The sequence below is a fragment of the Protomyctophum bolini genome (assembly GCF_963924005.1).
Source record: "Protomyctophum bolini genome assembly, chromosome: 5".
In the NCBI taxonomy this organism is placed as follows: Eukaryota; Metazoa; Chordata; class Actinopteri; order Myctophiformes; family Myctophidae; genus Protomyctophum; species Protomyctophum bolini.
In genome coordinates, this window is record NC_137866.1 from 44,015,681 (window position 1) to 44,033,208 (window position 17,528).

Genomic DNA, 17,528 nt, shown 5'->3' on the forward strand with positions numbered 1-17,528 from the left:
CACACGCTACAGGGTTCCCTAACACTGAGCTGTGTTGTATTTTGAGGCTGTGTGTGTGTGTGTGTGTGTGTGTGTGTGTGTGTGTGTGTGTGTGTGTGTGTGTGTGTGTGTGTGTGTGTGTGTGTGTGTGTGTGTGTGTGTGTGTGTGCGCATGCATGCATGCGCGGAATGTGCTCAAGCTGACTGGCTGAGTACGGAATGTGATGTATGGTGATACGTCACGCGGGTGTGATATTTTTATCCATATCGCTGTGTGAGAGACAGTCCACTGAGCAACTCAAAGTGAGGCTGAATGACAAGCATTTTGAGGATGGAGGCCCGTTTCAATTGAAACTGGTGAAACATACTTAAGGCCTCCTATGAGTCTAGGCATAGTACTGACATGACATTATCAGTGTTGGGACCGTTACTTTTAAAAAGTAACTAGTTACAGTTACTAGTTACATCATTTCAAAAGTAACTTAGTTACTTTACTGTTACTTAAACCAAAAAGTAAAGCGTTACTTCGAAAAGTAACTTTTTCGTTACATTTCGGCTCGGCTCGCCGGTGCCGATTCCGGCGAGCCGCCCCGCATCCAAAACACTTGGTGGAGAAAATATGCTATTTCCGTGCTCAGACCCAGGGGCACGGAGACACAGCCAGCCAACCAGGGACACACATAGTTGTCTATAATAGAGTGGTTGCACCACTCAAAAAGAAAAACGGGCTCCCACTTCCAGGCCATTCATTCATGCCTTCAGTTCAGTACAGTGATAATAATACCAATAGCAGGGGGGACTGGTGGTGATGATGCTATGTAGGCCTATCAATACATATTTATAGCAAACAACTGAATACAAGTAGGCTACAACCAACAACATGAGGGTTCCAGTTACACTGCTCCAGTGAATATGTTGTATACTGTGCAGATAGGCTGAGATAGCTCATAGCTGCTCTTATTGGTGGTGGTGGCAATACTAATTTGAGTCTGGATTTATAAACAAAGTAAGACCAAAACCAGAATTAATATTTGATAATCAAACACACACGCGCAAAGTCTCTTTCAGTATCTGTCCGTCTCTCTCTCGCTCAAAAGTAGCTACTAGCTAGGCTACGCACACTGTGTGTCTCTCTCACACACACACACACACACGAACGCACACGCGCAGCCTCTTTCAGTGTCTCTCTCTCTCTCTCTCTCTCTCTCTCTCTCTCTCTTTTTTTCTCTCGCTCGCTCGCTCACATGTGCATATACGGCGCACACGACACACACGCGCGACCGACATAAACAAACACACGGTGGTATAGCCGGTGGGAATGGGTCCCGGATCATCATAATTTGCTGGGACTCAACATCTTACTTTGACTGTACTTTGTGCTGGATTGGAGCAGTTGAAGGAAATAAGGAGGAATATAGCCATTAGCGATATGGGCGCCGCCATGACACTAGTCAGAGTAAACAAACTTGCGCATCACCACGTGTAGTACACACACACACACACACACACACACACACACACACACACACTCCTCCTCTTCCCCCGCAAGGCAAGCGTGACAGTTCTTCTCATTCTCCCCGATCGCGACTACATGATAAATAACGGAAGAGTAACGGAATAACGCACCATGTAGTAACGGTAACAAGTTACTGAATTAACAAAAAATAAAGCGTTACAGCAACCGTTACTGCCGAACGTAACGGCGTTACTGTAACGCGTTATTTACGTTACGTTACGTCCCAACACTGGACATTATAGACTATAGCCTCAGTTACTTTGTGTATCAATGAAGGAACTGGAAGTTAACCATGCCCCCAGGTCTATACTTGGTCCCCTTCTTTTTTGAGAGGCTATATTCAGCTATTGGTGTAGATTTTTGTCCTACACAAACATTAAATTCCCATTGACAATGAATGGAGAATTTACGCCATGATGTACGATGGTAAGAGCACCCCTCACTTCATACGGGTGTGACTTTTCCCTCTACACCGACTCACCGAGTGTAGCCTAGAAATCCCGTCACTGAAAATAGCCAATCTACAACTCACAATGCACCGCATTGTAGATTGTTTAAGTATGACAGGTCGAGGCAAGAATAGAGATGCTAGTTACTTGCTACGGTTCATGCGGTGAAGTGTAGGGTAGTCACACTGTCACACTGTATGCAATATGCACAAAAGGGAAATATGTTGAAAAGTTATGTACGCCTGTCTCCTCGTTTCAGCCTTTCCAACAGTCTTTTCTTCGGGCCTGGTCCAGCATGAGCTCGTTTCCAACTACAGTCACCTGTTATGGGTGGCAGGTACCCAGCCTCGTCTGGTACCTTACATGCTATTGGCCCACATCGACGTAGTTCCTGCGTCCGAGGCTGACGGCTGGGAAGCTCCGCCATTCTCTGCTAAGGAGATGAATGGTTTCATTTATGGCAGAGGGACCATTGATGACAAGCACTCTCTTATGGTAAGAAATGGTGTGTGACAGGCTAGCAGTGCACCAAGTCAAAGGTTATTTATTGAACACCCTTTAACTTCTTTTCTCCCAGGGAATTCTCCAGGCTCTGGAGTACTTGCTGATGAAAGGCTATAAACCACGCAGGGGCTTTTATATCGGCATGGGACACGATGAAGAGGTACGTTAACCAATGATGAACAACTAATGTCTCAATTATTTTCCCTCTGACATTCAACATGTCACTGAGAATAGAAATTCAATTTAAGTACGCGTGTGTGTATGTTTGGGTAAAGGTGTCAGGTTACCAGGGGGCCGTGAACATAGCGCGTCTGCTGAAACGAATACCGGACTTCTCGCCTCGGCGAGTGAACTTCACCTTTGGCGAGTGACCTTCCCCTTTTGCCGAGAAGTCTTTACTTTCCGAGGCGAGTCGCCAAGACCAATCGCCCCAGAAAGTGAAGCCTTCTCGGCAAAAGGGGAAGACCACTCGACCCTGAGCATGCTCATTGACATTTAGTCATTTCCATTGCGCTCCAATTCCAAGGCGCTCATATCCAAGGCGCACCGAGGAGTTTGCACATAAAGTGCGTTATTTCTTGCATTTTGCAGCTCTGAAATCCCCCCCAAAAAACGTGAAGCAGGCTGCAGTATGCAGTGATGATTGACGATCCATGTAAACATTCGTTCGGAATGACCATTTCCCATGTAAACTCGCGGCAAAAAACATTACATCGGATGTATTTTATTCTGAAGTATTTATTCGGAATGATCACCCTTCATGTAAACGTAGCCATTGTTGTTGTAATCAATCACACTTCTAATAGACCTATACTGACTGAATTACATCTGAATAGCAAACCCCCTGAATAATGAGAAATGAGTTTTCAAATAAATACATGTGGCGTAAAACTGCTTGCAGCTAACACTGCAAGTAGGCTATAATTTATTCCATGAAGTTACTTGTAGGTTTAGACCCATGCTTTTAATTGCTAAATAAAAAAAATGTTTACATTACCTTAGGTACCTTTTTACCCCTAAATGCATGGCTTGAATCAGCCGTGCACTGATGTGAAAGAGTCAAAACCTTACCAACAGATAGTCAGGGGAAAAATACCTTAGACGTGTGTTATGATCCTTTTAAGAAGATCACACCAGGATTTGTACTACACCATGTCTTCACATTCAATATTTGAGCTGTTCTTCTAACAACAATGTCATGGATTGATCAAATTATAGAAACGACGGATTTCACCGCGACGCGCATGGATGTCATGGATTGATCAAATTATATAAAAGACGGATTTAGCACAGTAGCTAGCAAAGGCTGCAGTTGCTGAAAGTTTAGAAAACACTAGCCAAAAAGTGAAGACCACTCGCCAAAAGGTGAAGACATTTCGCCCCGGGCCAAGTGGTCTTCCCCTCGGGACGAGTGGACTTCCCCTTTTGGCAAGTCGCCAAGACCAATCGCCCAGACTGCTCGCCAAGGGCGAGTGGTCTTGCTACCGCTGAAACAACGCGGCGTGCAGCTGGCGTTTGTCCTGGACGAGGGTCTGGCGGTTCTGGATGGAGTCATCAGTGGTGTGGACGGACCCGCTGCTCTGTGACGAACCATCGCTGACGGACATTGTAGAAAAAAGCAACACACCCATTGTTCCAAACTTCCTGTTATTTAGAGCCATTACGAAACACAGTTTATGTTTTGCAGCCATTGTTGTATACAGTTTAAGCACAACCCACTGAAAAGTAGAGATAGAAACACACAACTTATTGAACTATCGTCTTTACTAGCAGATACAATGCATTATGATCCCAACAACAACCATCTCTCTCACTCTCTCTCTCTGTTTTGTAGGATTGGTGTAAGTGAGAAAGGTCAAGCTACAGTAAAGCTGAGTGTGTCTACATTTCCAGGTCATTCCTCCATGCCTCCCAGTGAGAGCAGCATTGGTATCTTGGCTACAGCAGTAAAAAGGTGCTACAAAGAAATCAAAATTTTGGACTACAGTAGAGTTTTATCCCCCCAGCGTATCCTCTAGGGGGAGCTGAAAGTAAACTTACTGAGCCACTGACTTGGCTCACCTATGCACAACTTTTAAGTTGCCTTGTTGTTGAGATTAATTAGTAATATCCAAGACTTACTGACATACTGTCTCTTCACTTGCTGTGTTTTAAGGCTAGAGGAGAACCCAATGCCTAGACTGTTTGGACAGGGACCTGAACGTGGAACCTTTGAACATCTGGCTCATAAGGCAAGACACTGCTGTAAATCTGCTACCAGTCATGTGACATCAAACATCTCTTTGCAATATTTTTTTATCACCAGTTCTACTTCTATGATTTAACAGTTCGGGCTTCCACTGAAACTCATCATGTCGAACCTGTGGCTGTTTTCTCCACTTATTGGCAGGTAATTAAATGTCCACTGGGGGACTAAATATGTTTAATTAAGCATAAATAGGAATAAATAGATAAGAATGCTTCATGTTGCAGAATGATGGAACGAAGACCTGACACCAATGCTTTTGTAAGAACCACCACTGCTGTCACCATGTTTAATGCAGGAGTTAAGGTACGTTTTTACAATAAGGTTATTATGTACAGTACAATATGGCAGTGGAACAAGACACGCTGAAAGGGTTCTTGGCGCACGTTGAGTCTGCATGTTCATATCAACTAATTAAGTTAAAAATGTGTGTTTGTATGACGTCAATCAAGTGAAACCAAACATACATACATTGCAATACAAGTTTGAAATAAAATGAGGGTATAGGCTTCTAGCCTACCTTCCGGCATTTTGCCAAAGTCTTCTTCCATGCGGTGATGGAAACCGAGCAATGAAAACGTCGGGGGGCGCCGGAAATCTATATGTATGAAAGAAAAGTTCACCCGGAAGGTTTCTGAGAGTAGAAGCGTTTTGGGTCAAACAAACTACACAGACATTAGACTGTATTAGTTCTTCACAGCTTTACAGGTGCTTATAATTTTCTGGGACACTATACAGCTTTACAGGTGCTTGTATATTTCTGGGACACTTACCTCAATAAAGCATTTAGCTGCTCCCTTTTCCTATCTGTTATATTTTGAATTTATTTTCCCTACTGTTCACCATTTTCCTTCCTCCACACCCAGGTGAATATCCTCCCTTCGCTTGCTGAGGCCTTCGTCAATCTGCGTATCCATTCAGCACAGACGTTAAAAGAGGTGAGATTCAGCCCCTTTCAGACAAAGTTGCTAGGTATAGTACAGTTACAGTAGATGTTACCCAACTCATCACCATATTACAGCCTGGGAGTGAGAATGTGTAGCAGCTGAGATGTGTGTTGTTCAGATTATGGACCTGATCCAGTCCACTGTTGGGGACGAGCGTGTGAAGATAGAGCTTGTGTCAGGATTCGACCCTCTGCCTGTCAGTTCGTATGATGAAACCTCCTTCGGTTACCAGATCATCAAGAAAACGGTGCTCGACATGTTCCCACAAGTAACCGTGGCACCAGGTCAGAACCATGTGTAAATGGGATAGGATTCTTTTCACTGGTGGAGTGGTGGTTCTATTTCTTACAATCCATGACCATGAGGTAATTATTTTATCCAAAATGTTCAACATGCAGGTATTTGTATTGGGAACACAGACAGCCGTCACTTCAAGGAGATGACCAATGATATCTATCGCTTTGCTCCTATCTGGCTCAAACCTGGCGATGCTCAAAGGTAAGAATTTTCAAATGGTGAGTGATGGTTCACTCAACCAAGTCTGTTGCTGTCAATATAGCCTGGCCCAGCCAGCATGATTTCTGGTATAGAGAGGCAGGTGCCGGCTGGATCAGCTGGCAGATCCTATTGGTTCACCAGTCTGAGCGCTCGCCCCCTCCCCTCCCTGGTAGAAAACAGCGGAGAACACTGACTCATACTGTAGATATTAAAAATAATAGATCCCTCATTGGCCGCTGCAGTTTGTTGGAGCTATGCGTGTCGACGGGAGGCCGGAACAATTTACACTCTGGGGCGGAAGTGTGCCGGAGGTGTGGAAGGCAGTCTTATGATCCATGTGACGGCGGACGCCGTCACTATACCTAATGCAGATGCTAACCCAATTCTATGTATAATGTATAATGTAAATAAGGACACAAATTGTAACAAATGCATTTATTGAAGTTAAGGGGGGGACACTGAGTTGTTGATTCTCTGAAGTGGTGGATCTCCTCAGACACCTACAAATGAGCAGAGATAAGGCACATTAGTTGAGGTATAAATAGGACAGCATATACTTTCTAATTGACCAGTATCAGGAGAAGACTTGTAAAGAAGGAATGTAAATCTCTGTCTAAACTTACCTCTGTCTATTCTCATCCTCCTCTCAGGGTGGTGTTCGGGCAAATGAGTTCCCTCTGGGTATAGGCACCCCTCTTATAGTTCCGGGAGGGACCAAGTGGGAAATGGAGCAGGGGGGATTGTGAGGGACTATGAGGAATGTAATTCTGTATGTGTTGTATATATATCATGTTTACCCCTGGGGAATGGTATGGGCTAACCAGGGAATGGACTGCACCATAAAAAGCAGTCAGTTGTATTGAACTCAAGAGATGACAGGTTGTGATGCATAATACTGTCAAAGTGATGAAAAAATAAAGCCTTATTGAAGGTGCCCCTGGACTGGTCTCCATTCATTTGTTGCCTTGGCCGCTCGACACTCTCACAAGTGGTAGCAGTGGTGGTCCCAGCCTCTCTGGACTGGCGGGTGCTTTAATAGCACATAACTATGGCCAGCAAGACCAGAGGAAAGGAGAAGGACAAGAAACAAGAACAGCAAGAGGAACCAGATGATGGGGAGCCAAGTACAGCAATTGACCAGCAGGAGGACGGAGCAGCCAGTAAGCCTGACAAACTGGACGAGTTGAGTGACCTGGTGAAGTCAATGGCTGTCACCCAGACTACTAGAGACAAGCGGATGGAAAGAGAGGCTGAACGCCAAGACGAGAGATGGAAAAAGATCCACCAGCAGGTGTTGCACATGCAAGCACAGATGAATGACTGGAGAGACATGGCGGACAGAGGAGAGGATGGTGAGGATGAGGGGGACTACCGTGGTGATGCTGGTGAGGAGGAGGAGGAGGAGAATCCGGGAACCAGCCAACACCAGGAGAGTGGGAGAAATATGGGGGTGAGCATCAGACGACGAAACGATCCAGCACCACCACAGATACGACACAGAGACCCTAGGTTAATACCACTCACCCAGGATGATGATATTGAACACTACCTGACAACCTTTGAAAGGATGGCCACTGTTTGTCATTGGCCAAAAGAGGAGTGGGCTATTCAATTAGTCCCTTTGCTCACGGGTAAGGCACGCAGTGCTTATGTTCTCATGGACTTTGCAGATTCTGAAGACTACGACAAAATCAAGGAAGGGATTCTAGCTAAATATGAGATCACAGTGGACACCTACAGAAGAAGGTTCCGGTCACTGGACATTCATCAGGAAGAAACCCCACAGGAGCTTTATGTGCGGTTGAAGGACTTGTTTACGAAATGGGTCAAACCAGATACCTCCACTGTGAAGGATATTTCAGAATGACTGATCCTAGAGCAGTTCTTGAGGATGGTGGATCCAGAAATGGAGGTTTGGATCCGAGAACGTGACCCGAAGTCAGCGGGAGAGGCCTCCCGACTGGATGAGATTTTTCTGTCGGCCAGATCTGGGAGCAGAGGACCCACATATGGCCGTGACAACTACTACACTGGAGGCAGTAAGTCAAAGGGGGGTGGTCAAGCTCAGGCTAGAGGTCAATCCAGTGCCAGGCAAAGTTCTTACAGTAAACCTAACACCACTAAGTCTTTTCCCAGTTCTAGACCAGACATACGATGTTATCAGTGTAATGAGATGGGCCATACACAGTACTCGTGCCCTGCTAACAGACAGAATAAACCTTCTTTGTTATGTTCAGTACCCAGACCCACCCACTCAGTCTCAGCTCAAGACAAAATGCACACTGCACCAGTGTTAGTCAACGGTCAGAGAGAGGAGGCCCTTCTAGACACAGGCAGCTGTCAGTCTGTTGTGTTGTCCAGCATAGTCCCTAGAGAGCTGTGGAGTGACACCACGGCAAACATTTGTTGTGTTCATGGGGATCAGAAAGTGTACCCCACAGCTGAGGTGTATCTTACTGTAGGTGGACAGACTTATCTCATGCCAGTCACATTAGTGCCCACATTACCGTATCCAGTTGTGCTTGGCAACGATGTCCCCACACTGTTAGACTTGATACAGCAGTCAAAAGAGAGAAACCAGGTTATCAATGAGGGCACAGAGGAGGCTGAGCAGCAGCAGCAGCTAGAACCCCACCCTACAGATACAGCATGCAACGTGGTCATAACCAGAGCTCAGAAGAAAATAAATACTCTAGAAGAGTTACCATATTATCATGCTGAGTTGAAGGCAGGCCCGGTCAAGCAACCAAAGTCCAGAGCTCAGAGAAGGAGGGAAAAGGTTTTGGCTACGGCCAGGATACAGTGTGAGGAAACGGCAAAGCCCAGTGAGCCACTGAATTTTCACATTCCATCAGACATAGCAGCACTGCAGCAAGCTGACCCTACACTAACCGCGTGGTTTGATAAAGTGTCAGAGGTGGAGGGGGAGAAACAGGGCAAGGCAGACTGTTTAGCAGAGGCGAGCTATGTGATTAAGAATGGCATTCTCTACCAGCTACAGGATCAGGTGGAGGCCTTAGTTTTGCCACAGAGCCTTACACATAAAGTGATGGAGCTAGGTCACTCTATACCCTGGGCAGGACACTTAGCATTTCAGAAATCCATGGATAGAATTGCCAGTAGGTTTGTTTGGCCAGGCATGTACACCCAGTTGAAAGGCTTTTGTGCTTCATGTGAAACATGTCAGCTATCATCAGCTAGAGGAGTAGCCCGTGCACAGCTTCAACCATTACCTATTATTGACACCCCTTTTCACAGAATAGGCATGGATATTGTGGGGCCCCTTGAAAAAAGTTCCTCAGGCCACAGATATATCCTAGTTATTTGTGATTACGCCACCCGTTATCCAGAAGCATTTCCCCTCAGATCTATCAAAGCCAGACAGATTGCCAATTGTCTGTTGCAACTATTTTCAAGGGTAGGGGTGCCTAGAGAGGTCCTTACAGATTGTGCTACAAACTTCCTGTCAAAACTATTGCAGCAGGTTTATCAGCTGCTAGGAGTGAAGGGCATCAAGACCACCCCTTACCACCCCGAGACGGACGGGTTAGTGGAGAGATTTAATCAGACACTAAAGGGCATGCTGCGGAAGTTTGTGGACAATACAGGCTCTGATTGGGACCAATGGCTGCCCTATTTGCTGTTTGCATATCGTGAGGTGCCACAGGCGTCAACAGGCTTCTCACCATTTGAGCTTCTCTATGGTCGTCAGGTGAGGGGGCCACTGGATCTCCTGAGAGAACATTGGGAGAAGCCGACTACAGATCAGGAGAGTGTGGTTGCCTATGTGATCAAAATGAGAGAGAGACTTGAACAGATGACTGCTCTAGCACAAGAGCACATGAGGACAGCCCAAACCGCCCAAAAGACCTGGTATGACAAGAAGGCCAGGGACAGGACATTGTTGCCAGGTCAACGGGTGTTGCTGCTCCTTCCAACTAGTGACTGTAAGCTGTTGGCCAAATGGCAGGGGCCGTACCAAATCACCAAGCGCCTGGGACAGGTAACCTATGAACTGTACATGCCTGACAAATTGAAAAAATACCAGCATTTTCATGTTAACCTACTGAAGGTTTTTCAGGAGCAATTAATACCAAGCCAGCAACCAGCCCAGCAACAGTTGTTGGTCTGTGCTCATGAGGATGAGGAGCAGAGAGAGCAGTCGTTCCCCACCGAGGTCACCAAGCCCAGTGCAGTGGACCTCTCTCATCTCCAGCCTGACCAGCAGGAGGAGATGAGAGCAATGCTGGACCCTCAGCTGTTCCAAGAAAAGCCTGGCTTTACAACACTGGCACAGCACAAGGTATACCTAAAAATGGATGCTACACCCCGCCGGAAGTGCTACAGGATCCCGGAACGTATAGTGCCCAAACTTAAGGAGGAGATTGAACTGATGCTGCAAATGGGCATAATTGAAACATCAAACAGTGAGTGGTGTAGCCCTATTGTGTTGGTGCCAAAAAAGGATGGCTCACTGAGATTTTGTATTGATTTCAGGTACCTCAATTCAGTGTCTAAGATGGAAGCCTATCCCATGCCCAGGATTGATGAGTTGCTGGAGAGGGTGGGGGACGCCGCATTTATCTCCACACTTGACTTAAGCAAGGGGTATTGGCAACTTGCCCTGGCACCTGAGACCAAGGAGCTGACAGCATTTACGACACCATATGGTATGTTTCAATTCAAAGTGATGCCGTTTGGCCTACAGGGGGCACCAGCAACATTTCAACGTCTCATGGACCAAGTACTGAGGGGCGTGCCGGAGTTTGCAGCAGCATACTTGGATGATTGTGTCATTTTTTCCCAGTCATGGAAGGAACATGTGGCCCATCTGCAAGAGGTCCTCCACCTGATTAAAAGGGCGGGGCTCACCATAAATCCACGCAAGTGTGCATTGGCACAGAAACAGGTGGAGTATCTGGGCCATATTGTTGGACAGGGGGTAATCAAACCTCGAGTGGGGAAAGTGGATGCCATCCATTCATACCCCACCCCCACCACTAAGAAGAAGGTTCGGGGGTTCCTAGGGCTGGTAGGGTGGTATCGGAAATTCATACCCCATTGTTCAGAGAGGGCAGCTATTCTCTCCGACCTCACTAAAGACTCAGCCCCAAACAAGGTGAGATGGACGGATGAGTGTGAGCGAGCGTTCAAAGATCTAAAGAATGCCATTACAAGTGAGACTGTTCTCCACACTCCTGACTTTGCCCGACCGTTTACACTACAAACAGATGCCTCAGGTGTCGGCCTTGGGGCAGTGCTTCTACAAGAAGGGGAGGGAGAGAGCCGTCCACTGCTGTTCCTGAGCCGCAAGCTGGAGGAACGAGAGACAAGGTACTCGACAGTGGAGAAGGAGTGCCTGGCCATGAAGTGGGCCATTGAATCACTGAAATACTATTTGCTGGGCCGGCACTTTCTCCTGGAGACTGATCATAGGGCTCTACAGTGGCTGAACAGGATGAGGGACTCGAACACGCGTCTCACTGGGTGGTACCTGGCCTTGCAACCCTATGACTTCACAGTTCAGTATCGACCAGGGAAGGCCAACCTGGTGGCCGACTGTCTCTCACGGGTACATGAGGGCTGAGGTACTGTACTCTTGGGAGAGGGGGGAGGAAATGTGACGGCGGACGCCGTCACTATACCTAATGCAGATGCTAACCCAATTCTATGTATAATGTATAATGTAAATAAGGACACAAATTGTAACAAATGCATTTATTGAAGTTAAGGGGGGGACACTGAGTTGTTGATTCTCTGAAGTGGTGGATCTCCTCAGACACCTACAAATGAGCAGAGATAAGGCACATTAGTTGAGGTATAAATAGGACAGCATATACTTTCTAATTGACCAGTATCAGGAGAAGACTTGTAAAGAAGGAATGTAAATCTCTGTCTAAACTTACCTCTGTCTATTCTCATCCTCCTCTCAGGGTGGTGTTCGGGCAAATGAGTTCCCTCTGGGTATAGGCACCCCTCTTATAGTTCCGGGAGGGACCAAGTGGGAAATGGAGCAGGGGGGATTGGGAGGGACTATGAGGAATGTAATTCTGTATGTGTTGTATATATATCATGTTTACCCCTGGGGAATGGTATGGGCTAACCAGGGAATGGACTGCACCATAAAAAGCAGTCAGTTGTATTGAACTCAAGAGATGACAGGTTGTGATGCATAATACTGTCAAAGTGATGAAAAAATAAAGCCTTATTGAAGGTGCCCCTGGACTGGTCTCCATTCATTTGTTGCCTTGGCCGCTCGACACTCTCACAATCCAACTGTGTGACCCAGTTGTAGTTAAAGACGCACTCCCGCCAAATTGTATTCTTTTGTTTGTCTCATGTGAAAACCCTGGTAGTTCTTGCACTCTGTATGTCTACAAAGCATTAATTTAGAATTTTACAAATAAAATCTAGTCTTCAGTCTAGCATTCATTGAAAACAAGTTTGGTGCGATCATGTCACAGACCAAACGCTCCCTCGTAGCCTGACACCACTGTGCGTCTTTCTATGGGGACGTGACTCGTTTGTATACAACTAGAAGGCATAGCAATGGAAAGTGGGGGCAGTGATAACGGTTGCATGATAATGGCTGCATGATAGCAGCGCCACTTCCGCCCACTTCTCACTTGTAAGATACTAGAATTTCGTGCGCGCTTCGCGCGCACTCATCCCAGAGCTACTTCGCCACGCACTATGGGAAGAAATAAATGGCGGGAGTTGACTCCACATGTAGTAACGGATGGGTTATTGGAAATGTACCATTGTTTTGTCCTGAATATTTCCACAGCCTAATTACTAAAGGATTGTGACTGGGACAGACATACAGTCTGACATACAATAGGCTACACGTGTGCACAGAGAATAAACAATGACCTATATGGCCAGATTTCTTAAATTAACATAGTTGGATTTTAACAGAAAGACAATGCCATAAATCAGTCAAAGTAAGTGACAGACTCAACAGTAGCACACAGCATGCAAGGCAGCGATGCATGCGTGCCAACATGTTTGTCCAGCTGAGATTTAGTGTCTCCATCTCTCTGTGGAAGAGGTTGCACATGACCTGTACGGCCACACTGAGGTGCTCCAACACAAACACAGACACAAAACAACACCACGCTGTTTGTCCAGTTGACCCAAATCAACACCAATACCTAGCCTGTTTGTCCAAAACACACTATCTGCTCGCCACGTTTCTACTTCGCCACAACCTAATGTTAGTAACAAATGTAGGGGAGAGCCGCCAAGGTTGTAACGCTTCACGGTTGTAACATGGACGTTATCTCTTGATTGGTCAACGCCACCATGACGCCATCGCGTCAGTATGTGTACAGCAAGGAAGTTTGAAGTGTTTACCTTCAAAATGCGTATAATTTTACACCTGGAGTATATGTGTGCTACAATTTTTGTCTTTGGTGTTGGTGAATAAAAATCCACATGGATGTGTTCATGCTTATGTTCTTCATTAGTTTGCATCGTGTTTAGACGGAATTCACATTCATTCTGGTCTGTAAGCAACTGCAAAGAAAACTTGCAAAAGCGGGTCATTTGTAACATGTGTTACAAATGGTCCGCTTCCATTCAATGCCATTATATGTAATATTTACATATTTGACATATTGGCCAATATTATATGTTCTAAAATTGTATTGTATTGTGTAGTGTATTCTAAAAGTAGTTTAGGGTTGTATAAAATTGTACAACTCAATCAATCAAACGTTTGTTTAATCAATGTATTGCCCCATTGAAAAAAAAGAAAAGCCCAAACTGGTACACCCGATACTATTTAATATTTCCCTTATGTTTGATACATTTTCTTATCACATCCATGGTATGAAAACAATGCTAAGGAGTTGCTTCAATGAAATATAATTGCTTTAAGCTGAAAACGGGTTATAAGTTATTATGTGTAGTGTAGTGTAGTCAACATGTTAAGGCTCGCTATAATGACGCCCAGCTGTTATGTAATCGCGCATCTATAAATTCTAAGCGTGTGAGCCGGGAGTGTGTGTGTGTGTGTGTGTGTGTGTATATACATTCCGTCGGTAATTCCCTGTAGGCTTCACGTGAATAATGTTGTGTGCGCGCGTGCGGAGAAATAGTTATTTAATGAATCGCATGTTGGTGTGTGTGTGTGTGTGTGTGGGGGGGGCCTTACAGGCGTGCATGTGCGTGTGTGTGCGCGTGCAGGCGTATGTATACATTAGGGCTGTCACGATTCGCCTAGTCCACGATTCAATTCAATTTTCGATTTGCAGCTCACGATTCGATTCGATGTTCGATTCGCTATCACGATTCGCCTAGTCCACGATTCAATTCAATTTTCGATTTGAAGCTCACGATTTGCTTCGATGTTCGATTACATTTTTTCAATCTATTTTTTTAAAACCTTCTTTTTCAGCATTGAGGGCTATATTCATTATAATTTAGGCCAATATCTTGGTTTGTAAAGAAAAACACTTGTTTCCCAATAAGTCACATTTATTTTCTATAAATAACAATTCAGAATGAGAATAATAAAAGGTTTAACAACTTTGGGTTTTATGCCCTAACATTTTTTAAATGTTTCTTGAAGATGAGATGACTTGTAACATTCTTGTTAAGCTCTAAGTAAGTAAAAGAAAGAAAAAAAAAAAAAGTCAAATAGTATATAGACCCATCTGTTGTTAGTTCAAGTATTAAATACTAATTTAAGTGTTCAATTTCACTTATACACTACCTGGTTATAAATAGCTGCAGTAGGCTACACCATTTTATGCAGTATTTTATACTATTTCTATTTAGTGTACATTTAGTGGATGTGGCTTACATCCGGTCTAAAGCCCACCCACTGTATGCGCTGATTTCCATACACAATCCGTATCCTCCCCTCACCGGATGTTGAATTAACAGTACTAACGGCCATATATTTGACGATCTTTTAGACAAAACGATTTTAACGGGCAACGTTTCACATGTATTATTAGTTTGATACATTTTAGGAGTGAAAACATGTGTGACCTGCATGGCATTTTGTAACGTGGTTCTGCTGTTCTGCAACTCTCATTAAATATTGAAAGCCAGCGTTTTCCACCACTGATAGTGGTCGCATGTCTGCAGCTATGCAGACCGCAACTCCGTGCGTTAATTGTTTTGCACGGGGCGAATTAGCTGAGAGCTTTTCTGTATAAGAATATAGTTGGCTGTGTTGTTGTCTTTGTACCATCGTCGTTGGACAGATCGATTTCTTTGTGATGTCTGCTCGTTTTCTTTTCCACACTTATTTCCGTGTATCATCGTCGTCGCTGTCTACAACAGCACTGGCCATGGTGAAACGCAACAGCCGTCTCGTTCTCTCACTTGTCAACTCCTCTCTGTGTGTGTGTGTGTGTGTGTGTGTGTGTGTGTGTGTGTGACTGACTGTGTGTGTGTGTGGCACTGCTCCGATACAGCTGGATTTTCGTCTCTTTTTTTTCTCCATGCATTCGCATGGGCGGAATGGCCCGGCCGCTCGCGGAAGTAAATTGGCTGTGTGGCGAAAATAGGCAAAGTGATCGGTGTAAGGGTGATATGTTGGCACAATCCGATTAATGTCAAAGAACAATGTTGATGTAACTAAGGGAATCGTCGAGTCATTTTTTTTGTAAATAAAGAGATTTAGATGGAATAAGCGAAATAGCGATCGTATAATCTCTCCTGTTCCTTCTGTCTCTCATCAATGTCCTGCGCGAGGGTCGCCTGCAGACCCAGCTCCCAGCGAGTGCTGCTGCTGCAAGCAGTGAGTGTAGAGTAGGCGTGGCGCAGCATTAGAAGGGCGCAGCAAATACGACATTGAGGGGTAGAAACCATCCCGGGCGCGTGGTTCATGTAACATGTGTGTCACTGTGAAAGACTGGCCCCATTAAGTGAACGTAGTTGGCAACAGAGCTGGTGACGTAAGAGGCAGGGTGTTGCCAGGTTTGCGAATTGTAAGCGAGTTGTAGTGTATGTAAGTAGCGTGGTTTAAAGGGCTTGTTTGTGGGCTGGTTGGGCTTGTTTCTGACCGTGTTGGGGCAGCAGTGATTCCGTGTTCCGTGTAGGAATGTTTCATAAAAGTAATATTTAATAGAGTAAATAAGACACTTGAACGGCTAAAAAATAGCCTATGTCAGTTCGGGGAGCGTTCCGAATTTATTTTGCATATAGAGATGTGTGGTGAAAGTGTGGTTCGGTCGGAGATAGAGCAGGAAGAATGAGTATGGGTACACCTTTTCACTTGTATAGTAGAAGATGCAGTTTGTACAAACAGTACGTATCGTTGAATCGTTTGAGTATGAATGGGCCTCAAGTATGATGTTTTGGAAAACATAACATTTTAGCCATTTGTTTTCAGGATCCATGGTATCAATGAAAGGATTGCTAAGAAGAATTATGAAGAAATTGTAATTTTTTACTTCAACCTGTTCCAAAACGGCGACATTCAGAAGCTTCCTGATCCTCACAACTCTGACCATGACCTGTAACGAGCGGCATCCAAAGACAACATGTCTAATTTTCAGGACCAAAATAAGTCTAGCTGTGACTTGGAATGCAGTCAATTTAACCACTTTTTCTTTCACAACACATGTTGTGAAAGATGTGGTTTATCAGATATAGGGTTGGTTTCAACTTTCAATGTTCTTAAACCTTAAGCTTATCTTTCTTTACCTTTGGTAAAAGTTCTTGGTAATCTTAATTTAAAGTTTTGACTTGTTGCTGATAAAATAATATATAATTTAAGTTAAGAAGTTAATATATTGTAAAATCTATGTAATACTTGAAGTGACTTACACCTTTTCCCTTTCCCCTTTTTGACAAAAGAAATGCACTGTTTGTACTTTTCAGCAATGTCAGTTAGCACAAAAGTCGTTTTAGAATTTATGTTCTTGATATGTTGTTTTAGTTCCTGGCAGAAATAAATAATTGACAACCAGTTTGATTTTGAAAATGAGCTGTGAAACCTTTGGCACTTTGTATACACTCTTTTTGAAAAAGCACATTTCCATGAGTTATTAAATAATAGACATGAAAGTTTCACTAATGAATGCTGTGATTTATTGTTGAAATTTGAAACGTCATATCTCTTACGAGCCTTATTAAGATACTTATTACATATAAGTATCTTATATATAACTTCCCTTCCCTTTACTTATACGTTCCATTTTTACTTGAAGGTAAATTGTATTTTATTTAGCTTGTGATTAATTGTTAACTTACTGTACCATAAACCAAAACCAGTATTATGAATAAATCATTGCTTTTGTGTATTTCCATTATGCATATCCACAAAAGTTATTATACTTAAGAGTTAATATGGCTTGAATATTCACTACTAGTGATGTAATCAGGAGGACATGGAAAGTGGAAAGATGAAAATTGGAAAATGAAAAGAA

General features: G+C 44.3%; 1 protein-coding gene across 1 annotated transcript; it reads left to right on the forward strand.

Annotated features, from left to right (window-relative positions):
- Positions 1-2,178: 2,178 nt before the first annotated feature.
- LOC308315144 (N-fatty-acyl-amino acid synthase/hydrolase PM20D1.2-like) lies at positions 2,179-16,619 on the forward strand (the record flags this gene model as incomplete). The annotated part of the gene is made up of 11 exons (XM_080762983.1): positions 2,179-2,439; positions 2,522-2,608; positions 3,903-4,030; positions 4,283-4,402; positions 4,604-4,679; positions 4,776-4,837; positions 4,921-4,999; positions 5,560-5,631; positions 5,759-5,924; positions 6,039-6,138; positions 16,490-16,619. The coding sequence occupies 11 exons, from the start codon at positions 2,179-2,181 to the stop codon at positions 16,617-16,619; spliced, it is 1,281 nt and encodes a 426-aa protein (XP_080619109.1).
- Between the last annotated feature and the right edge of the window lie 909 nt (positions 16,620-17,528).